At 49.9% G+C, this 23,745-nt stretch overlaps 1 protein-coding gene across 1 annotated transcript; it reads right to left on the reverse strand.

Moving 5' to 3' along the window:
• Positions 1 to 12,345: 12,345 nt before the first annotated feature.
• CCN5 (cellular communication network factor 5) lies at positions 12,346 to 23,658 on the reverse strand. The gene is made up of 4 exons (XM_016219317.2): positions 23,599 to 23,658; positions 19,809 to 20,025; positions 14,298 to 14,552; positions 12,346 to 12,566 (listed from the first exon to the last, which is right to left on the reverse strand). The coding sequence occupies exons 1-4, from the start codon at positions 23,656 to 23,658 to the stop codon at positions 12,346 to 12,348; spliced, it is 753 nt and encodes a 250-aa protein (XP_016074803.2).
• Between the last annotated feature and the right edge of the window lie 87 nt (positions 23,659 to 23,745).

Here is a 23,745-nt window from a genome sequence, read left to right on the forward strand (position 1 = left end):
GTGACGGGCCGAGCAAGGCGCCCAAAGCCTGGGTCTGCGAAAGGACCTCCAGCTGAGGTGGTGGAGGGAGGCCTCCCTGCGCAGCGACTGGGGAGAGAGCATCCAGGCAGCAAGTGCAAGACCTTTGGGAAGTGAGGCTGGAGCCAGGAGAACCGGGGCGCTTGCAAGCCGGGTGGAGGAGGGGGAAGCCAAGGAAGACAGAGAGGCGACTTCACACAGGGTCTTACAGGCTCTTATATGGGTTTATTCGGTACGACTGGAAAGGTTACAAGCAGGAAAACAAATACACCAACGATCTGATTGACATTTTTATAAAGAGCATTCGTGCCCAGGCGGCGTGGCTCAGTGACTGAGCATCGACCTAGGATCCAGGAGATGGCTGTTAGATTCCTGGTCAGGGCACATGCCAGGGTTGCCAGCTAGATTCCCAGTGGCGGGGTGCAGGAGGCAGCCAATCAATGGCTCTCTCATCATTGATGTTTCTCTCTCTCTCTCCTCTAAAATCAATAAAAACATTAAAAAAAAAAAAAAGACAGCCTTTCTTTAAAAAAATAAAAAGAGCATTCCTCGCTCTTCAAGTGGAAAAGGAATGGTGGCTAGGAATGGAGGCCACTTAGGAGACTTGTAGTCCAAATGTGTGCTGAGGGTGGTCTGGACTAGGGGCGCAACATTGGAGATGGAGAGAAGTGGGTGGAACTGAGATATGTTAGGGAGGTGGAGCTGGGCACACATAGCTAGCCACATTTCCCAGCCTCCCTTACACTTAGAAACTGTAGCCAACGGAATACGGGCAGAAGTGACCTGTGCTACTTGCAGGCCTGGCCCATAAAACCCTTTTACATGCCATGCTTCACCTCTCTTTCCCCACCTGCAGGCTGAATGCTGAGTTTTAAAAGAGGGCAGAGCTACAGGGTGGAAGGAGCCTGGAAGTCTGAATGACATATTGCAAAGCCATCTCCCACCAGGAACACCTATTTTGAACTTCTGTTGTATTAAGCCCCTGCGATATAAGGTCAGTCTGTTACCACATCTAGTGTTACCCTGCTGCATGGAGCAACAAGACTTACTGATAGGGTGGATGTGGAGGGCCAAGGGGACTCAAAAATGACCCCTGGGCTTTGACTTGAACAGCTGTGTGCTTGAGAAGCCTTCCATTGATTTCACTCACTCTCTAAGGAATCCACTCCAGCCCCCCAGCACCAACATGACACGCATTTCAGAGTATGGGTGAGTCTTTGTGGAGATTCTGGGCAGAGCACTGGGCAGCCTCTCCTATAGCTGTCCGGAGTGCCTGCATCCCCTGGTCTTGGCTGCAGCCTTGGCATGTGTCACCTGTTCCCCACCATTGCTCCAGCTCTCTCTCTAAAGCCCCTCTGCACTAAACTTCCAGCTCCTTGCACAAACATCTTGCTCTGCTTGAAATTCTCCTCTCCCCATCCATTCAACAGCCAGCATTTATTGAATGCCTGCCAGGGGCCAGACACAGGTTGAAGCACTTTACAAGGATTAATGCATTTAATCATCACAGTCTCCTTGTGCTGTAGGTGTGGCTGGCTTACTCAGTATTCATCCTTCTGCTCTCAGTTTACTTGAACACCTCCCTTCCTAGCTCCCCAGGTGACCCTCCTGCTCTCAGCAGCCTCTGCCTCCTGCCATCTTGCAACCCTCACGCTGCATTGTGATTCTTGCATTCCATACTTGTGTTCCCTCTGAAGACAGGGATCCTGTCTTAGTCACCTCTGTGTCCCCAGAACCAGGATCTGGTACAGAGGACACACCAGTGACCTGTGGAAAAAGGACCAGTCACAGAGGCTAAGAGTGTGGATGGTGCACCTCGACTGCCTGGGTTCATATCCCACTTCTGTTGTTTACCAGATGTTTAAAATTGGATGGCTCAGTTTCCCCACCAGTAAAATGAGGTTTTAAAAGTTCTTATCTCATTAGGTGTAATGGTCAGCAGAATAATGGTCTCCCAAAGATGCTCATGCCCTATCCTTAGGACCTGTGAATATGTTAGGTTATATCGCAAAGGGAATTAAGGTTGCAGATGGAATTAAGGTTGCTAAATAGCTGACCTTGAGCTGGGAGATGATCCTAGATTATCTGTGGGGACCCAATGTAATCACAAGGGACCTTATAGCTGGAAGATGGAGGCAGAAGAGGGAGAACCAGAGAGATGCAAGATGAGAAGGGCTGGGCTTGATGTTGCTGGCTTTGAAGATTGAGGAAGGGGCCACAAGCCAAGGAAAACAGGCAACTTCTAGAATCTGGAAAAGGCAAGGAAATGGATCCCTCCCTAGAGCCTCCTTACGGACTGCAGTCCTACTTGATTTTAGCCCAGTGGGACCTGTGAAGACCTCCACCCTACAGAACTAGAAGATAATCTATTAGTGTTGTTTAAGCTGCTAAGTTTGTAACAATTTGTCACAGTAGCAACAGGGAACTACTACAGTGGTTGTGAGGATGAAATGAGCTGGGAGATGTGATGCTCTGAGAGCAGCGTCCAGTCCAGAAGACTTGTCTAGAAGTGTTAGCCACTATTACAAATATCACAACTGAGCAAAAGCCCGGGCCTATAGGGATGTGGCACCCAGAACCTGTCTCTACTCTGTTCTCCAGCAGAATCAGGGCCCAGTGTCTGTGGGAGGTGGGGAGTCTTGGGTCCCTTTGTGTCCTAGAAGCTGGACTGCAGCCCAGTGGCCTAGAAGCTGAGGGCTGGCACTGCTACCTCAGCCTTATTTTTAGCAATGGCATCAGCAAGTTTGATTTTCTGATTCCTTTCCAGACTTCAGAGCAGCAGAAACCTGGGCTACAGTCTCAGATGGAAGTGGGTGGGGCACCAGGGACCTACAGCCCAAGAAGGGACCAAGCCTACCACCAAGGACAGTTATTGAGGTCCTGGTCATGAACATCGCTGGAGTCAACAAGGCCTGAGTTCAAATTCCAGCTCTTCCTCTCTCTAGGTAGGTGTCTGTGGATAGGGCACTTCCAATTTTCTGTGCCTTGGTTTTCCCACCTGAGAAATGGGGTGATAATGATGCCTGCCTCATAGGACCATGTCGAAGATTATGTAAAATATTGTTTGTCACATTCTATGTGTCTGATAGCAAGTAGCCCCCCCTTCCCCGTTTACAACTCTCTGCCTGCAGATGTCAAGAATTCTTTTCCAGAAACAGGGGCAAAGCTAAAACTGGTGAGCACCTGTCCTTGCACCACATATTCACAGACATGACTGATGGAGTCCTCACTTTCCATTGCAGGAAGCAGAGGCACAGAGAAGAGGCCCTGCTTGCCAAGTCCTCACAGCCAGGCGGTGGCTGAGCCAGGACTTGAACTCAGGGCTGTCTGGCCACCACAGTCATGATCCTTCCAATACAAGGCCCCATCGAGCAAGATGCTTCTGGCTTTATCACCTTCCCATCGCTTCTCTGGACCTCACTTTCCTCATCTCCAAGATGGGACTGAAGAACGCTAGCTAGCTGTCCCCCCCCCCAAATTGTCAAGACCTTGTGACACACAGCTGAGAGGTGCTTTGTCAAATATGCCCACTGGGGATGGGTATTATTGGGGCCATGGGGGAGCTGTCTGGCCCTGCCAGGCAGGTGACTCTGCCCTGTGCTTGGCATTTTCGGTGCAGTGGCTCTATTTTAAGCCAGAGGAGGTTGGAGTTTGTGTATGTGTGTTTCTCAGCTTGGAAAACCATCAGCTGTGCAGGCACCAAAAACAGCAACACCCGAAGGCACCCCTGCAGCTCTCCCTCCCTCTGCCTCCTCCCCTCTTTCCTCCCTTGGGAACCTGAGAGGACCTAGTGATTTTCCTTTGCCGTTCATACTGGAGGCACACCAGCGACCTATCCATGAGGCCTCAGATCTTCTTCCACAGCTCCAAGGTTGTTGGCCTTGAGGACAAGGAGACAGGTGATCCCAGTCCCCATCTGGGCCCTGGGTGCCTTTAAAACACTTTACATCCCTTACGAGTCTAGATCCTTCTGAAGGCTGTGTGAGCTGGGCAGACTTTGCCATCCCCACGTCAAGGAGAGGAAACAGGCTCAGAGAGAGAGAGGACTGTCCTCTAAGGAGGCACACGGCACACAGTAGGGCAGTGGCTAGGGAAAGGACACGAGTGTCTGGGTGAGCCAGACCTCAGTTCTATCTCAGGTAAGTGACTTCACCTTTCTGAGTCTCGGTTTCCTCATCTATGACACTGGGGTAATAATATCTGCCCACCAGTGTTCCCGCGAGGATTGAATGAAAGTGGAAAGGAGCACTCAGCAAGGAGTGGGTGCCAGGAAATGTTAGTATGCCACCCCACGTAATTAATTTCTTCTTTTCCTTCTCCCAACTACTTATTCCCCAGGCTTACTGGAATCTTTTCTTTTTTTAAATTGATTTTACAGAGAGGAAAAGAAGGAGGGAGGGAGAAAGAGAAACATCGATGTGAGAAAGAAACATCCATCGGCTGCCTCCCACCTGATCCTAACCAGGGATTGAACCCCAACCTGGGTATGTGCCCTGACTAGGACTCGAACCCACCACCTTTTGGTGTATGGGATGTTGCTCCAACCAACTGAACCACACTGGCCAGGGCTTACTGGAGTCTTAAGGCATTGATTTTTATAGTTTGAATATAGTTCAGTAATTTTCCTGAAGGCCAGAGGGCTGAGCAGTTTTCCCCAATAAGGCCTCTCTCTTGTTTCTCTCCTAAAAGAATGGATTATTTTGACCTCGGGGGACAATAGGTACCGTGGCAGCTGCGGCCTTTTGGCAGCCTGAATATCATTTAGGGATGTGGCTTGCAAGAAATTAAAAGGTGCCTTGTACTAACTTAAAGACTGTTATTGGTAGGATTTTGGGGTCTCTCAGAATCTTTCAGGCGCTGGAAGACAAACCATGTAGTTTGGGGCACTAGAGAGATGGAACCGTGAGTGTCACCAGGGAAACACCATAGCCATGCCAAGTATGAGGGGGCACCACTGTCCTCAGGATGAAGATATTTGGGGGACAAATGGCAACTGTCTGAGGATGACCCTGCCTTTGACTTGGGACCAGCCAGGGATGCTCAGAAAATTCCTGATATATTTGTGGCCATTGAGTTGGAACCCCTGGGAGTTTGTCCTTCAGCCTCCTAAGGATGGATGTCACTGGATTAAGGGAGACATTGAAACTTGTACTCTGGTTAATAATTGAAAAGCCTAAGCGATAGGAGTATGGGTGTGGTTACTATTAAACCATTCTCTTTACTTTCATGTGTGACTGAGAATTTCACCTCCATTTTTCCCCTGCTGCTCCTTTGGTCCGAGGGGAGGGAGATGCTGAGGGCTGGAGGGAATTTGGACACTTCCTGAGCAGTTACTGCGGCCCAAGCACTCAGAGCTAGCACCCCTTTAGTCCTCATGACCGCCCTGAGACAGCTCATTGTCTGCATTTTCTTTAGGAGGATATCGAGGTTCAGAAGGTCGATGACTCACGCAGGGTCAGCCACCTGGAACAATCAATCAGGCCTGGCCCCAGGGCCTCCATGTTCCTCGAAAACTGTACAGTAGGCCCTTGAATAAGGTCGTTTTGTTCAACGTAGTTTCCTTACAATGTTGATAAGGAAAAAGAATTGATCCCTGGCCGGGGCCCCTGAGTGGAGTTTGCATGATCTCCCCACGTCTGTGTGGGTTTATCTCCTGGGCTTCGGGTTTCCTCCCACACCCCCAAAGATGTGCACGTGAGGCGAGTTAACGGGGCCCCAGCACGTGAGGCGAGTTAGCGGGGCCCCAGCACGTGAGTCGAGTTAGCGGGGCCCCAGCACGTGAGTCGAGTTAGCGGGGCCCCAGCACGTGAGGCGAGTTAACGGGGCCCCAGCACGTGAGGAGAGTTAGTGGGGCCCCAGCACGTGAGGCGAGTTAGCGGGGCCCAGCACGTGAGGCGAGTTAGTGCGGCCCCAGCACGTGAGGCGAGTTAGTGCGGCCCCAGCACGTGAGGCGAGTTAGCGGGGCCCCAGCACGTGAGGCGAGTTAGTGCGGCCCCAGCACGTGAGGCGAGTTAGTGCGGCCCCAGCACGTGAGGCGAGTTAGTGCGGCCCCAGCACGTGAGGCGAGTTAGCGGAGCCACAGCACGTGAGGCGAGTTAGTGCGGCCCCAGCACGTGAGGCGAGTTAGTGCGGCCCCAGCACGTGAGGCGAGTTAGTGCGGCCCCAGCACGTGAGGCGAGTTAGCGGGGCCCCAGCACCTGAGGCGAGTTAGCGCGGCCCCAGCACGTGAGGCGAGTTAGTGCGGCCCCAGCACGTGAGGCGAGTTAGTGCGGCCCCAGCACCTGAGGAGAGTTAATGGGGCCCCAGCACGTGGAGGCGAGTTAGTGCGGCCCCAGCACGTGAGGCGAGTTAGTGCGGCCCCAGCACGTGAGGAGGGTTAATGGGGCCCCAGCACGTGAGGCGAGTTAATGGGGCCACACTGTTCCAGGCCTGAGCAGGTGAGGGGGACTGGCCCTGCGGTGGAAGGGCATCCTGTCCAGGCTGGGGTCCCACCTTGCACCCTGAGCTGCTGGGACCGGCTCCAGCCACGGTGACCCTGAGCTGGAATGAGCAGGTTGGAAAATCATGTTTCTTGTTTTTACTCATTTTTTTTAAACGGCTGTATAGCTCACATTTATTTTAATGTTTAGTATTAGAAGTGTTTGGGGTCTTTATTTAGAAGTTTGGTGATGTTTTTGTGACCAGAAATATGCCATAGGAGCTTAACTCTTGTTTCCTTCTATTAGCCTGTGGTCAAATTGGTTTTGTCGTCTCCCTTAAAGTCACAGTTTCCAAGAAACTGCTCCCGATGTTAGGCGAGGACTTACTATACAGTCCTTTCCTCTGGTCTGAGTAAGTTGGAGGGGCCTCTGTTCTATGTGGTCACCCAAGGACCAGGCTCCTTCTTTCTTTCCTGTGGCTTTGTCTGCCCTAAAGCAGAGATTCTTATCCCAGAGACAACAGATCCCCAAGGGGCCCATGGATGGATTGCAGGGATTCCTGAACTTGAAAGGGAAAATAACGGCATCTTTACACTGACCTCTAGCTGACATTTAGCACTTCCTTCGGTTATGAATGTAGACGACAGAGTAGTATCCACATACCTACTGCAGCCCAGCAGAAGCACAGGCATTGTCACATCATGTGACCGTTAGAGCAGAGATATTGAAATACTGTTTATACTGTCGCCACCTTTAAATGATGGCAATTAGACTAGATTTTATTGTTTAATATGTTCATAAGGAAGCGCATATAATGACTGAATCACACCCTTTTTGTTTTAGTTACCGTATTTCAAGATTTTGCTTCCTCTGCAATCCTATGCATTATATTTAATATTACCAGTCTGAGAAGGAGATCATAGACTTTACCAGCTGCCCGAGGAGTCCTGGGCTCATAAAGAGAAGTTAAGCCCTGGCCTGTGTGGCTCAGTTGGTTGAGCGCTGTCCCTAGCACCGAGAGGTCGCTAGTTCACTTCCTGGTCAGGGCACAGGCTCAGTCCCCAGTGAGGGGCATGCAGAAGGCAGCCCATTGATGTTTCTCTCTTTCTCCCTTCCTCTCTCTCTAAAATCAATAAATAATTTTAAATCAAAACAAAAAGAAAGAAAGATTAAAAACCGTGCTGTAGAGCCTTGGATTCCTCCACTGGGCCCTCTGTGTGGGACCATGGATAAGGGCAGAGAGTGAGTGTAGAGGGCTATGGGGGGGGGGGGGAGGGGGTTGGCGGTCCAGATCTGGGGGCATGTCCTGTGGCCAGACCTCAGTCACCTGGCTGGGAGATGTGATCTCTCTTCAGGTGCCCAGGAGGAAAAGGGAAATAGTTTAGAGAACAATCAGCCAGCCTCTGCCCCATTATCATGTCACTTACAACGTCTCAAATTTAAGGAGTCACTGGGGCCTCTTATCTTACTGAGCTCTAGCAGGAAGGTGTAGGAGGAAGGTGCTGGACACCAGGAACCCATCTTGCTCATTTAATCTGCAGATACAAGTCTGGTGTTGCACGGAGGTGGTGCTGGAGCAGTTGAAGCTGCTCTTCTCAGATCTTTCTGCTGTTTCAACATGCTGTCTGCTTTGTGCCCCAAGAACCCACAGTCTGTTGGGGGGGGCCAATTAAGTTAGGACAAAATGTACATTCTTGAAAATATAATTATAGTGTATGCAGAACTTTAGCATTTGCCAAGTATTTCATAAGCCAGGGCTCATCTGGTCCTCACCACAGCTCTCAAGCAGGGCAGGGCAAAAATGATCATCTTCATAGTTCAGAGTCAGAAACTAGGCTCAGAAAAGAGAATTGGATGCTTAAAGTCACAAACTACAGGCAGAGTCAAGGCTAGAACCCAGACCTCAGTCACCATTCAGCAGGCATGTAGTAAATAGCTACCATGTACGAGGTCCTGTGCTGGGCTTCAGGGACATAGGAATGAGTCAGAAGTCTACTCAACTTCTAGGGTGCAAAGCCCAACATAAAAGCCAAGAATGGACAGGTAATTACATGGCTCTATACAGTTATATTTGGTTTGTTGTGACTCTTTTAGTTCAAGCTATAGGAACCCAACTCAAATTAGTTTAAGTAAAAAGGGAATTTATTGAGTCACATAGTTAAAAAGTGTAGGGATGTATGGCTTCAGGCATGGCTGGATCCAGCAGCTCAAACACCACAATGATTAAGGAAACATTACAAATATGACTGTTGACATGAAATTTTAAAATATATCTGTATTTCTTTTGGAGATCAAATTCAAATACCTGAGAAATCTAGCTGAGCTGGTGAAAGGACCCAGGGGGACTTAACATTGTGCAGGGGTCGCATTGAGACTCTGGAGTAAAGTGTGAGGAAGTGTGGCTGCCACAAGGTTTTGAAACCTTGGGTTTTAGTGGGGTTGAGAGTGGAGCACAGAGCAGAAATCAAGAGAGGAAGGGAGGGGAACCAGACATAAATGGGATGTCTCAGAGATAGAAAGATGCAGGAGAGTAATTGGACATGAGATCCAGTCCTTGAGGTGAGAAAGGTGTGAAAGTCAAAATCAACCACTTGTATTTGGCCACCTGCTGGCTTCAGGGCTGGAGAGAAGCAACTGAAGAAGCTCCTATTAAGTATTGCCCATCCAACAGAGAGTGGATGAAAAGACCTAGCCCAGTGATGAGACTGGAAACATTTTTATGACAGCCAGTGGCAAGGGTCCAGAAACCAGTGAATGGGCCGCGGACAAGAAACAAACCAGTGTAATGGGGCCACTTACAACTAGGCTCCTTGGCCAGCCTCAAGGTGCCCAGGAGGCCGCAGCTCTTGCCCTTGGTTCTTCCTGATATTATAATTAATTGCAGTAAGAGAGGAAAAAGATGAGTTCTTGAGAATTAGCTAAATCATGACTCCATTGCTGAGACTGCCTCAGACCCTAGACCACATTTCAGCCATGGTGTGGCAAGTGGACTTTTTGATGGCACACCAGGCACGGTGGCCATATGTGGCCTTACCTTTCCCAGGTACTCCCAGTGAGGCTGCTGGAGTTGCCCCTTGAAGAGGGAAATCCACCTCTTGTTACCAGAGTAGCCAGGATGGGCATGGGCTGGTGGGCTGCACCCTTCACAGCACTAGAAAAAGGACCAGCATGCATGTATATTGATGGGAATTATCTGGAAGAAAGGGAAAAATGGAAGATGTGGGAATAGGAGAGGTAGAATGGTAGGAAGACAGCCCCCGGGCAGGAGAGGGGGGTGGGAGCCAGGGCACTGGGAGGGTTGGCCTCGGGTAGACGCGGAAACTGTGAGTAATGAAGAATAGGGGTCCTCTAGGTAGTGGGGAAAGGGTGCCCCAGGCAGAGGGCCAGAAGCTGTAGCCCTCAGAGCTGTCCAGTGTGGCTGGAGCACAGAAGAGTCTGGAAAACACAGCAGGTCCATGAGTCATGGAAGGAGTCTGGACTGAACCCAGAGGGCAATGCTGAGCCTCAGCGGGGTTTAGGCAGAGTGACATAACCATAATTGTGCTCTAGAAAGATCCTTCTGGCTATGCAGTACAGCCGATGGGAGGAGAGCTGGACTGTGGGCAGAGGGACCAGGGAGTCAGCCAGGGGACAGATGGAGGCGCCCTGGCTCAGGGCCCAGCAGGGATCCTTACTGGCATCTGTTTAAATAATATTTTGAGAAAAGAAAGCTGCTGCATTGGTCACAAATAGAAAAGAATCCTATGCCTAGTTCTATCACTTCCTCACTCTGAGACCTTGGGCAAGGTGCATCCTTCACTAAGACTCAGTTTCTCCACCTGGGAAACAGGAGGAAGCAGCTGGACCCCAGTCTCTCAGGGCTCCTCCCAGCTGGTGGCCTCTCCTTGGTTCATGCATCAAAATGCCACAAGGAGGCAGCAGCACACCACCATTTTCTTTGAATTCTTGTCTGAAGTGTTGCATTATTAATCTGACATAGATTTTAATGAGGTGGAGGGTTTATTAAAACACAGATTTATGGCCCCACTCCCAGGGTTTCTGTGAGTCTGGAATGGGCCACAAGATGTTTGCATTTCTAACTTGGTCCCAGGTGATGCTGATGCTTCTGGTCTGGGTACCCCACTCTGAGAAATACTGAGGTTGAGGACTGGGGGCAGGGATGGGGGTGACCTCTGACCCACGCTGACATGACACTGGGAATTTTTCCTGGCTGTGGGTTCAGCGTTTACCCATGCAGAGCCAGGTCCACTGAAACTCTCAGCCTGTGAGAGACCATAAACCTTGGACTAAAATTACACCCCAGCTGCAGACCAGCTTTTGGACAGATCACTTTTCTGCTGTTTCCTCATCTATGAACTAGAGTTAGTTGTTTTGAGAAGATGAAATCGCTCATACGCTGGCTATGGTTCTCAAACTGGGTTTCCTGAGGAGGTGGTATTTGAGCAGACAGGTCATTTATTACCACGTGGGCTAGACTCACCCTTGCTCTTAGGCCCTCCCTGCCCTCCTCTGCTCTGCTTTGTGTCTCAAGGCTCTGCATTCTCAGGTTCCCTCCCCTTCCATCTTCCCAGTAGGTTTGACCAGTGAGAGGCCCTACTGAAAAACTGGGGGACAGGAAAGAGCAGAAGCCAGATCTATCCCCCCATCTTGCTTTTTGTAAGGTCTACATGGCTGCATCTCCTTGGAGGCTCCTGCTCCCAGCAGACAGCCTGCTGTGGTTTCATCTTTCACAGGCTGGTCCCAGCTTCTGGGCTGTGCCCTTCCTTGGCCCCTTGACCCCTCGGCTGCTCCACCCCAGGGCTGGCACTGAGCAAAAGAAGTCATTCGTTAAAGAGCACCTACTGAGTGATTCCATTTATGTGAAGTTCAAGAACTGGCAATACTCATTTATGGTGATAGAAATCAGATCAGCGGTTGCCCTCAGGGAGCAGAGGGGATGGGCAGCAAGGGGAAGAAGGAAACTCTCAGATGATGGAAATGTTTTATGCCTTGATTGAGGTGTGTTATATAGGTGTGTACATTATAAAGACTCGTTCAACCCTATGCTTAAGGTTTGCGTGTTTAACTGTGTGTTTACTGATTTCCTCTTTGAATCCTGAAGAAAAAAAGTTCCTATTTTTAAACAAACACAATAGGTCACAGAGGAGGGTATAAATTTACAGGTAAGATTTTGCTAAACAATAAAACATGAGGCTTCAAACAGAACTTCACATGTGGGCTGGTTTATTTCAGACCATGTTCCCCAGTCCCCAGGGACATTCTCCCAAATATTGCAAAGCACTGATCTATGTAAAGTGTCTAGCTCAGTGCCTGGCACATCGCAAGTGCTCAAAAAGGGTAATTCTTAACAGAAGTTGAGTTGAATAGATCACTTGAAGGCGCTGTTTTCTGACTTTCTTCAAGAAGGGATTTCATCTCACGATTTTCACACAGCATTCAGCCCCTGAATTCTGCTCAGGATGGGAAGGGCTTTCTCAGCGCAGGCCTGACATCCAAGATCATGCATAGGCACATGTTCAGGGACGTTTTTACATCATTGCAGGAAAGGATGCAGGAGATTCAGAAATCTGTGCCCCTCTTCATCACCCCCCAGAAAAATAGCCATCCAGCCCAGGACCCGCCTGAGCCTAAAGGTTAAGGAGAGTTGGTTGCCCAACTCCTGGAAAGCTAGCCCACGTGCATCTTTGATAAAGGCTCTGTGGAGGAAGGGAATGGACCAGAAGACCCTGGAAACCTGGCCAGCTCCCCAGGCTGAGAGTTACAAGGAACAGGACTAAGGCATGCATCCCCACTCTATCTCAGGGTCCAGATGGCCCAGGCCGCTGTGGCCGTTCTTGTCCTCTGGGGCCCAGAGGGAGGACCTGAGCTGGATGGTTGCCCGTAGCTGAGATTGCCTGCTGGCCCGGCTCTAAAAGGCACTGTTTAGTGGGTTGAGGCCCCTGGCAGGTGGGCAGGGCCCAGGCAGGCACAGGCGGCGCTGGGTCTCCAGTCTGCAGAAGCGGTTCTGGTTGGACACCCGGGTGGTCACGCCTAGCCCGCAGGTGGTCGAGCAGGGGCCCCAGGCTGTGCTCCATTCTGGGCAGGGGACCCCAGGAGGTGGGGCAGCAACAAGGCCAGAAGCCTGGAGTCCTGGGGGGAGGAAAGAAGGGTCAGCACCGCGAGGCCAGGACTCGGCAGCCACATCAACCCACTGGGTTGAGATGCAATCTTGGTCGTGCTGCTTCACCTCTCTGGACCTCAGTTCTTCCTGTGTAAATTTCCTCATCTTTGTAAGGACTGAACAAAGTGATAGAGGAGGTGAGGTGCTTTGCAGAGTGCCTGGTACTTGTAAACACCTCACAAATGTTGGTTATTAGGCTACTCTGATGGCGCTGACCATGACCGTCCCCCAGTGACCGGTGGGTTTCTCATTTTACAAGGAGCTTGCAGCCTGTGCGAGGAGACAGCAATGCAGGTGACTCCAGGGCCGTGCCTGGAATACGAAGGCGGGTTCACCAGGGCCCAGGTTTTCCTCCTCAAGTCTTACTCTTCTCGGCTAATACGTTGGTGCCCTTCCTTCTGGTCCTTCATACAAGTGGCTCTTATCCAAGGGCAATTTTGGCCTCCAGGGGTCACTTGGCAATGTCTGGAAGCATTTTTGGTCATCACTTTGAGGGAGGTTGCTACTGGGCTCTAGAGCATAGAGGCCAGGGATGCGACTAACCATCCTACAGTGCACAGGAAGGCCCCTCAGTGAAAAATTACTTGGCCCAAATGTCAGCAGTACCAAGGTGGAGAAATCCTGTTACATGCACATGTGTGCAGCACGTATGATGTGTACATGTGCATATACTCGCAGACACATACATATGCACACACATAATGGAGATGAAATTGCACACATGTGTCCTATCCTGCTTTTTATACATAAGGTGTTCTAGATTTAAATGGATGCGTCATATTCCGTGATGGGGATAAAACAGCTACCACCAATGGAGAGCTGTGTACTAGGCACTGTTCTGCTTTCCTTGTATCAACTCATCCCGTCCTTGCAACCATTCTATGAGGGGGACACTCTTATTTTACGGTTGAAGGACCTGAGACACAGAGAAGTTAAGCAACTTTCTCAGAGCCACACAGGAAGTGGTAGAACTGGGCTTGGAACCCTGCCGACTTCATGCTTAACCCACCGCGCTCTACTGCCTCCCCTGCGGCACCGTCATCTATGGAACCAACGCCCTCCCTCTTTTCAGTTTCCTTTTTTTAAAAAAAATCACATTCACATAATAATTTTTAAAAATCTGCAACATATCAACAACAAAGTCTCTAAAACTCAAGAGTTTATGGCAGGAGGTAACTGTCTTTTCTCCACCTCCACCCACCCCTAGGCCCATGTCCCAGAGGCAAACATGCTGCTAAGTTCAGTTTTGAGTTTCTCTTTTGATAAGCCCAAATAATAATATATTAGTATATATTATAGAATACTTAAGTTATGTTATACAAATATATTATTCATGTGTATCAGTATAAGTATAATAATAATATATAATATTAGTATAGTTTGCTATGAAATGTGAGAATTTGGTTCAAGTATTCCAGCCCTCCTTTCCCTTCTCCACTCTGCCACCAATTTTGACTTTATTTATGATTTAAAATGACATACTTACACCACTATTTCTTGTTTTGTCGGTTTTAAAGAGGTATGTGACCCTCCGCTAGGCTTTCCTACTTGTCTCCTCAGCAGAGCCCCCCTTCTGTCAGTTAAACCTTTGCTTTGAAGTGTCCAGGTGTCCCGCCCCTCCCGGTGGTCCCGCCCCTCAGAGGTCCTGCCCCTCCCGGTGGTCCCGCCCCGCCCCCTGCCCTCGCAGCCCCCGAGCTCACCTTGCACGAGGCGGGACTGGCCCCCCAGCCCCCATGCCTGGTCGCACACCCACTCAGGGCAGCACTTGCCCGGGACCTCAACCCTCCTGGGGTGGGGGCAGTCCCAGCTGGGCAGCCGGACGTCCTCGCTGCACAGCGGCACGCAGGTGAAGCCGCCATCGTCGCAGCGGCAGCGAATCCTGCAGTGGGGCTGGAAGGTCTCCCCATCCCGGAACCGGCGGCCGTTCACCTCACAGCTCCCGTCATCCTCTCCCCCTGCGGAGGACAGGAGGCCCCCATCGGTGACCCACCCCAACTTTCCCTGGGCGAGGCAGCGCCGGCCACATCCTCCACGTGGCTCTGTCTGCAGAGCGGACCCAGATCCCACGAGAGGGCCAGGGGGCAGTGCCCTTGAAGCACCTGAGCGCAGATCAGGCTCCCGCCTGGCGATGCGCACCCCCTCCCACGGCCAGCCTGTCCTGGCACCTGCAGGAGGTTGGCGTGGCCTGCTGCAGCCCAGCACAGGGTTGCGAGCACACTGGCCTGCTCTGAGCCTCTTTATTAGCTATGCACCTTTATTAGCTATGCACCTTTATTAATTAGCTATGCACATTTATTAATTATGCACCTTTATTACCTATGCATCTTTATTAATTATCTATGCACCTTTATTAGCTATGCACCTTTATTACCTATGCATCTTGGTCAAGTGATTTCACTTCTTGCTTCGGTTTCTTCTCTTGCAAAATGGGTTATAATGGTACTAACTAGGGTGGGCAAGAGTACGTTTACAGCTGTAATATAAGCAACACAATAATTAATAATAATACAAGAATAAACTATTTCACATACTCACAACTGTAAACCTACTTTTGCCCCACCCTGTGTTTCATGGGGCTGTGGCGAAGATGAAACAAGATGATTGATACATGTAATGAATACAACCTAAAGGAGACAGTCAGTAGATCCCAGCTGCTCTGTTGTAGTTATTAGTATAATTATGATAGGTTACTAATGGGTAACTATGATACACAAACTGAGATTTCATGCAACAAACTTCCATTGTCCATCTGCCTGTTGTCATCACTGTCAGGTCAGGGCTCTACTTGCTGGCTGGGTGACTTCAGGTAAGCTGCTTAACTTCTCTGAGTCACCTTAACAACACCCATGATGAGAACAGTAATCTCTGCTTTCAGTTACATGAGCTAATTGGTACATAGTATCTAGCTCAGGGCTAGGTATATAGTAGGTGCTCAGGAAACACTCTTCCCACAAAGCCCTCAAGATACAGGTGTTATTACCATTTCCTCTGCCAGACATGAACTCTCTGAAGGCTGGGCCTGAGAGTGTGCCTCCTGGCATCCCTGTGCTAGTTCATAGGGAAACATCCATGTACTTTGAATGAATGCCTGGCACAGGGCCCAGCACAGGAGAGACATTGATAACATATAGTTCTGACTCCTTATAATTCCAGAAGTATATATTGTGCCCTTCTGTGTGCCATTCACTGTGCCCCTAGACAAGCCTAGGACACAGTCCTTGCCTGGAGAGACTCAGGGGCCAGTGGGGAGACAGATGTGAAAGTCATCATCTCCAAAATAAAATCAATTTCCCTGGAGAGGTGAGTGTGAGCCGCTCAGGGAGGACAAAGAAAGGAGCATTCAGGAGAGTTTCCTGGAGATGTGGGTAGCAGTTCAGCTGGGTCTGGGAAAAATGACTTGTTGGCAAGCAGGTTTTCCCAGGTCTTCGGAGAAAAACCTCAACTAGGCCCATACACACGCAGGAATTTTGGAACCATGCAGACTTGAGTTCAAACCCCAGTTCCCGACTTGCAAGCCGAGGGACCTGGAGAAAGTTACTTCACCTCTCTGAGCCATGGTGCCCTGCTCACAGGGTCGCTGGAGGATTAAATGAGCTAGCGACCTTACAGCATTTTGCCCCAAGCTTGGAACATAGCAGATGCTCAATAAATGGGAATGGGTTCTTCCTTGGGGGGAGTAGGACCACTGTCAGCTCTCTCTCCTTGCTCCTTCCAGGCCACAGCCCTTTGGCTTCAGTTCCAACCTTTTAGTCTAGACCATGTGGCTACTGGCTTCCTAAAAACTGCAGGGGCAGTTGTACCTTAATCCCTCTCCCCTGCCTGACCAAGCCTGGGGCTCCCAGCCCTGGTGCCACAGCCCTGGGCCTCTTGATTGCTGAGATAAGCTGGTAAACAGAGGGACTGCTTAGGAAAGTCAGCTGGAGGGGCGGTAATTTTAGCAAAGTTTCTGGCACCTCTCCTGGGTCTTGCAGCTCTGAGCTGGCTGTGGTGGGGGCAGGAGAAATGACACCTGGGCGGCCACTTCCCAGCCCTGGTGCACTCAGGCATGGTCCCAAACAGCATGCGATACCCCCACACTTATTCGCTCTTGGGTCCCCCCACCATTCATCCATGCACACATACAGCTGCCCAAACCCCGCTCCTCCCTCCAGACCCTCTCCAGTGCCCACTTGTCCAGCAGACTTCCCCCAAATAACTTCAGAGAACAGTTTTATCTCTTGGTGACTTCGGCATCTTCCCCTCTGAGCATCCTTCGCAGAAGGAACAACGCAGATTCTTTGTTTTGTTTTGCCTCCATCTACTTGCATGCTGTGTGACCTTAGGCAGGTGATTTAACCTCTCTGAGCCCCAGGTCCTTCATCTGTCAAGTAGGGATAATAATAGGACCTATCTCATTACTAAGACTAAGATTATGTGTTTAAAGAGCTTTCTCACAGTACATGCTCAATAAATGAATGGTGCCTGTTATTACTAGCCTCACTAGAACTATTATTCATTCATTCATTCATGCAGAAATTATTTACTGAGTGCCTATTATGCACCAGGCACTGTTCTAGGCACTTGTGATACAGCAATGACTAAAATAGGCAAAATCCTACCCTCATTGGAGAGTTTGCTCTAGTGGAAATAAAACAATAAACAAGTATGTAGAGTTTATGATGCCAGAATAGTTGTGGAAAAATAAAGGAGGGCAGGGTTAAGGAGTGGGGCAGGGTTGTAATTTTTAAATGTGTTGATCAGGGAAGGCCTCCCCAAGAAGGTGATATTTGAACAAAGATGTGAGGAAGGCAAAGAACACAGTAAGCAAAGGCCCTGAGGTGGGAATGCACCTGGGGTATTTAAGGAGCAGCAGAAAGACCAGCATGGCTGGAGCAGAGAACAGGAGGGAGAGAGGGAGTTAGGTAAGACAGCAAAAAGGATTAGGACCTTGAAGGTCACTAAGAGGAGTTTGCTTTTCATTCCAAGGAAATGAGAAGCTGTTGGAGGCTTTCAGGCAGAGGGGGAATGTGATCTGACTTATGTATTACAAGAGGCCCTTGTGCTATTAAGTTGAGAATAGACTAGGGACAGAAGTAGGAGACTTATGGGGCTACTGCCACATCCAGGCAAGTGATGATGGGGCTCAGACCAGGGTGGTAGCAGTGGAGGGACTGAGAAGTGTGATGTTCTGGAAATTTTGTGAAGAATTTTCTGGTGGATATTGTGGGGGATATAAAAAAATAAAGAGACATCAAGGAGGACTCCAAGGTTTTGAACCTGAGCCAGGGGAAGGATGGAGCTGCCCTGTGCTGAGCTGCAGAAGCTGCATATGTCGGTGTGGGAAATGACGGGCTTTGTGTCCCCCCAGAGCCAGGACCTAGTTCAGCCCCTGTGGAGCCTTAGCTGGCTCTGGCTTACCTGTGGGGTTCACCAGCTCCTACCTTCCAAATTCAGTTCAAATTAAACACTCATGAGCACCCACCATGTTGCTGGACAGGGGCTGGGAGTTGCAGGAAGGAGCAGATAAATCCTTGATCTCCAGGTGTTTGAGTCTGAATCAAGATGGAATAATAATAATTTTAAAAGCCCCTTAATAAAGTTATGGGCAATAGCAGCCACTAGGTATCAAGCATTTGTTGAGTGTCTGGCAGTAGAGAGATGGAAACTAAGGTTGTAGAGCCAGCTTCCTGAGTTCAAATCCCAGCTCAGCTACTTATGAGCTGTGTGACTTTGGGCAAGTAGCTTAACCTCTCTGTGCCTCCTTTTTCCATTTCTAAAATAAGGATAGCATCAGTACCTACCTCATATGGTTGCTGCAAGTTTCAATGAGGTGATATTTGTGAAACCCTTAGCGGCTGGCACCTGCTAAGTGCTATGCAATAACTACACTCCTGGCAGTGTTTTACATGTGCCAGCGTTAATCTAAGCAGTAGCCTCGTAAGCTGTGTGTTACTTGTGTCATTTCTTTCTTTAGGCACATTTTTATTAGCAATCATCTATGAGTTTAGCTAACAAACCACCCCTTTCTTAGCAGTATAATCCTCTGATGAAATCAAGTATTTAACAAGGATTTGCTAAGGATAACTTTCTGTCTCTACGTTTCATTGTTTTGCTTGTTAACAGGGTTTTTCCTATAGGTGGACTCACTCTCAGTGATTCATGGGCGCCTCTCTCCCTTGTTCTTATTTTTATAAAAATGTGACAAGCACATAGATGAAAGAGGTCAATTGCTCTACAAGGTTTGTTAGAGAGAGGGAAAGAGAAAGAGAAGGAAAGAGGGAGGGAAGGAAAAGGAGGGAAGAAGGAAGGAACAGTTCCATACTTCTTTCTATTCCTCTAAAGCAGTGATTCTCAACTGGAGATGATTTTCTCCCCAGGGGACATTCAGCAATGTCTGAAGACAGACTGTCATAACTTGGGGGTGAGGGTGCCACTGGCATCTAGTGGGTAGAGACTAGGGACACTGCTAAATGTCATACCAAGCAGAGGGCAACCCCCACAACAAGAGTTAACTGGTCCCAGGTGTCCCTAGAGTGGAGCTGAGAACTCCATCTAAAGCATCGGGGGACCCAAACCTAGAAAAGTGGTGGAAGATAGAAGATGCTCAGGGCCACTAGTAAATGCAAACTCAGAATTCAAACTATGGGCTCCCAGTCCAGAAGGAAGACAGACAGAATGGTGCTTCAGAGCCTGTTGGACAAGGTCCCACGCTGTGTGATGTTAAGCATGTCAGTTAATATCTATGGACCTCAGTTTCCTCTTCTATAAAATGGGTCTAAAAGTACATACCTCATTGGATTATGTGACTTATGTAGTAAGTGCTTAACACAGTGCCTGATATATATTATGCCCTAAATAAGGGGCTGCACTTTTATTTTCCCAAAAGAATTGTGAGGGTCCTGAGACGGAGGTGATGACTTCTGGTTAGAAGAATCTTGGAGGACTTCTCGTAGGAGGAGGTATTTGAGTTTGGCTTTGCAAGTTTGCTACAATTTGGACAGGTAGGAATGGGGAAGGCTGTTCAGGTGTTGGCATGGTCATAGTAAATACAAGAGGGGAGAAGCAGGGAGTAGGCCTAGGGAATCTTGTATAACCAGGTTTGACTGAAATGGATGATGTACCTGAAGTGAGGGTAGAAGATAGAGAAGGGCTTCCCTTTGACTGAGGACACCATGGCCTTGACTGCACCCCCCTCTAACCACACCCTCCATCAGTCCCGCAAACCTGCTTACAGAGGCACACAGCCCCCTGGCCTCCAGGGCCCACCCCGAGCTGGCAGACCAGGCCCTGGCTGGAGTCACAGATGTGGAGATGGTCGCAAGGCTCCCCAAGCCGCCGTGCACACACCCGGCAGCAGTTGCAGCCGTCCAGCACCAGGGGCACCCCCAGTGGGCATTGAGGTGGAGGCCAGGGGCAGGTACACGGTGTTGGGCACAGCTGGGCACACACCTGCAGAGACAGTAACCTCACTCAGCCATGGTTGTTCAAGGTGGACAATGACACCCTCATAAATGGCTACCTCTCTGCCAGGCTGGGCAGTGTGGGGTCCACACCATGGCCCTGGAATCACACAGACCTGGCCTTGAACCCTGGCAGTCCAGTGGTACTCATTGTGGTCATGAGCACGGATTCTGGACTGGAGTTCTAGTCCCAACTCTGCTACTTATTAGCTGAGTGACCTTGGGCAAGTTACTTAAGCTCTCTGAGCCTCAATATCCTCATTTGTAAAAAGGGGGCAATAGTAGTATCTAACTCAGAGGATTGCTTTGGGGAGTACATGGAATGGTGCATGTTAAACCCTTAGCACAGGCCTGGTGTGCAGCAGATGCTCTATGCATGTAGCTGTGATGATCACCATTGTGAATTACAAAAAAGGGCTGAGGCCCTGCCCTCTAGGCGCTTCCAGAAAGGCAGAAGTAGCAGAATGAAGGATTGAAACCACAGAGTCCTATACATTTTCCAGCAGGTGGACTCTAGATACTTATATGAATAAATTCAACAGTATCATGGCGGTTTTTTATCTTTAGAACAATTCAGAATATGTTCCTGGACAAGCATCAAATCAGCCAGGAAACTTGGTAAAATACCGACTCCTAGGCCTCCTCTGGGACTTACCAAATCAGAGCTTCCAGAGGCAGGGCCCTGGAACCTGAATTTTAACAGGCTGTTCAGGGGCTTCTGATGCATAGCCAGGCCTTTGGCAACCTCTGCTCCAGCCTAACCCCCTCCCCCTGCCACGTGCAGATGGGGCACCTGAGAGTCAGAGAAGGAAAGGGACTTGTCAAAAGTCAGTCTGTTAGCCGCAGAGCTGGGCACCTGCTTCTGACTGAGGACCTAGGGTCCCAAGGTGGAATGTTGACTTTTCCTATAAGAGGGAAAGTCTGAGCCAGGGACGCATGCCCTGGGGGCAGGGTCAAGGTATCAACTCTAATGTCCTGATTGCCCTCCCCCACTCAGGACAGAGGAACATCCAAACCAGAAACCAGATGTCATGGGCTCCCTGTATGTCCAGTTGAAGGTGGGGACCAAGAGGTAGGCATAATTCAAGATATTCCCAGTGGCCCCGTCCGTGGAGGACCAATCTTTAGTAGGATCCTTGGGGGACAGGAGGTTCTGTCTAGTGGATAGAAGACTTGCATTTTAGGAAGATGAAATCAATACCCTCATATCCTCTGGCCCCAAAGCAGGCAATGACCCGTCTGCCCTGGTTCCCACCTCATCTCATCCCTAGGACCCCCAAGTCTGCAAACATGCTTTCAGTGGCTTGCAGTTCCCACCCTGGCCACGAGGGGGTGCCCCCCAAAAGGTTGACCAGCTTCTGGTGGGGCCTCAAAGCAGGAGGTGCTCATAGGGCTCCCACCTAAAATGGTACTACCATGGATGCAGGTGTGCAGCTGTGTGCCTGGGGCCTCTTGAGGAAAGTGGGGAACTCTGCCCAGAACTGGCTCTTGGGTCTCTCCCACCTGGAAGCAGTGGGGCCAGGACATAGGCCTTCTCCTTTGCACCTGGCTTCCCATTTGGGGCTCTTTCTACCAGGCAAGCTTGGCAGGGGCTGGACAATAGGTCCTGATACTCAGGAGAGGCTACTAATAATATCAATGATTATGGCTAATATGTACCATGGGGGTACCATGTGCTGAGCTCTTTAATGTGTTGTCTAATTTAACCCTCTAATGTGAGGTGCTTTCATTATACCCATTTTAAAGATGAAGAAGCTGAAGCCCAAGGCAATGTAGTGGCATCTCTAGTAAGAGGTAAAGCCAGGATTGGAATCCCGGGAATCAAGGCCTAGGCTCTTAATTGCCATGCTCCCCTCTTATTCTCTGGGGGCTCTAATGCCAGCTTAGCCTCTGCCTCAGTTTACCCATTTGTTCAAGAAGAACAATAACAAGTTGGGGAGGATGTTTTAGCATAGCCAAGGAGAGGGATGTCCTCTCTGGTCTCCCTCTATCTTCACACCCATCCTAATCACCCGCCCCTTTGTTCAAGTTGCCCTAACACCCTCTGTTTCCCCAGACCCTTGCTGTGGTCACCAGGGGGCAAAGCTCTGGGGTAGGAGCCTTGCACATAGAATCTTCTGGGCAAGAGTTGAAATCTAAGTTCTGCACTGGCTTGCTGTGTGACTGGCTTTGAACACTTCACTTAACTGTTCCCTCGTCAGGAAATTGGGCAGAGACCACCTATCTTGGAGCAGTGACAGGGATTAAGTGAGGTCACGGCCAGCTCTCAGTCAGTGTGACTCTGCTTGTTTCCAGGTCTCTGCCCCTGACCTCTGTCCGTAGCCCTGAGCCCAGGAGCCAGCCTGCCTGAGGGACATGGCATTCTCTGAGGATTGTGGTGGCTTTCTATGTTCATGATGACAAAGTCCCTGAGAGGATGCTGCCTGGCTCCCCAGGACCCAGGAAGAATGAAGGGGTGCACAGCCAATCAAGGATGGCTTCATTTTGGTCTTTCATTTAATGCTGGGCCCCAAACCTCAAGTCCCCTGCTCCAACTACCCCAGCCACCCACCCTGGCATGGTGTGGAACAAACAGCAGGATTGGGGTGCCAGCAGGGTTCTCAGCCTTCCCCACACCACTGCTTAGGTTTGGGAGGAAAAAACTCCTGTTCAAGCTCCTCAAAGAAGCATGAAAACACAGTAAGATCATGGCTTGGGGCAGGCAGTCCCCATGGGACTGGGGAACTCAGCATTTGCTGAGAGGATGACAGGGCCCAACAACTGTGGCCATTGTTCAGGCTGGAGGTGGAGAGGTACAAACTGAAGTCCCCAGCCCAGCCCCACACACCCAGGCCTCTCCTGGGCTCCGCCTCCCCTATTGCTCTGTTTCTTTACTACGTGGGCAACTTGCTTACCCTCTCTGAGCCTTGCATGGCTGAAAACAGGCTAATAATTTCTGATAGGATTGTTGGGCATGTTAGACAAGGTAGACATTCTACAAGTCCTTTGGAAAATGTCCCATAAGAGAAAGTCATTATTCCACGGAGGTGTCTTCCTGTCCCCTCTAGCCAGGGTTACCAGGTAACTCACTGCCTGAAGGCTCAACAGCATTAATGCCCTTGCAGTATGAACTTCCCAATGAGTTAGACACCAACATCCATTCAAATCCTGGCTCATTGTTAGGTAAAGCAGGTCATGCCTTGAGTCTCACTTGTAAGGAGGACACCCACTTCTGCTTTATAGAGGGTTGTGGGAATTGGTAAGAATCAGAAAAGGCCTCTTTCAAACTTTGCCATGTGCCAGGACCTATGCTAAGCACTCTAGATGAATTATCAAAAAGGATCTTCACCAAGACCTCATGGACATTGTGCCCATTCAACAGAGGCAGCAGCTGAGGCTCAGAGAGAATGGACTTGCCTGAGGTCACACAGCTGAGCTGGCCAGAGGCAGCTGTCTGGGCACCAAGGAGGGAAACCTGGCTGTGCCCCACAGGGACCCTTTCAGGGGTACTTGGCAGTGAGTTCATACCTCCCCCGCAAGGTGGAAGTCAGCAGTATCTTTCAGGGCCCCAGGCCCCCCTTACCTTTGAGAGGAGGCAGAGGAAGGAGAAGGCCAGGAGGTGGGTCTGTGGTGTGCCTCTCATGTCACTGTGTCCCCCACGGAGCCAGCTTTGAGCCTGGGAGGCAGGACCTGTAAGTCTTTATGTTCCGGAGGCTATGAGGTCACTCCC

The sequence above is a fragment of the Miniopterus natalensis genome, chromosome 7, assembly GCF_054644295.1.
Source record: "Miniopterus natalensis isolate mMinNat1 chromosome 7, mMinNat1.hap1, whole genome shotgun sequence".
In the NCBI taxonomy this organism is placed as follows: domain Eukaryota; kingdom Metazoa; phylum Chordata; class Mammalia; order Chiroptera; family Miniopteridae; genus Miniopterus; species Miniopterus natalensis.

What these genes read in the sequence shown, in the direction of transcription:
- CCN5 (XM_016219317.2), bottom strand. Translation starts at nt 23,658, where the DNA reads ATGAGAGGCACACCACAGACCCACCTCCTGGCCTTCTCCTTCCTCTGC. An exon ending in TCCTCTGCCTCCTCTCAAAG is followed by an intron (nt 20,026 to 23,598) that starts GTAAGGGGGGCC and finishes CTGTCTCTGCAG; the next exon opens with GTGTGTGCCCAGCTGTGCCC. An exon ending in CCAGTCCCGCCTCGTGCAAG is followed by an intron (nt 12,567 to 14,297) that starts GTGAGCTCGGGG and finishes TCCTCCCCCCAG; the next exon opens with GACTCCAGGCTTCTGGCCTT.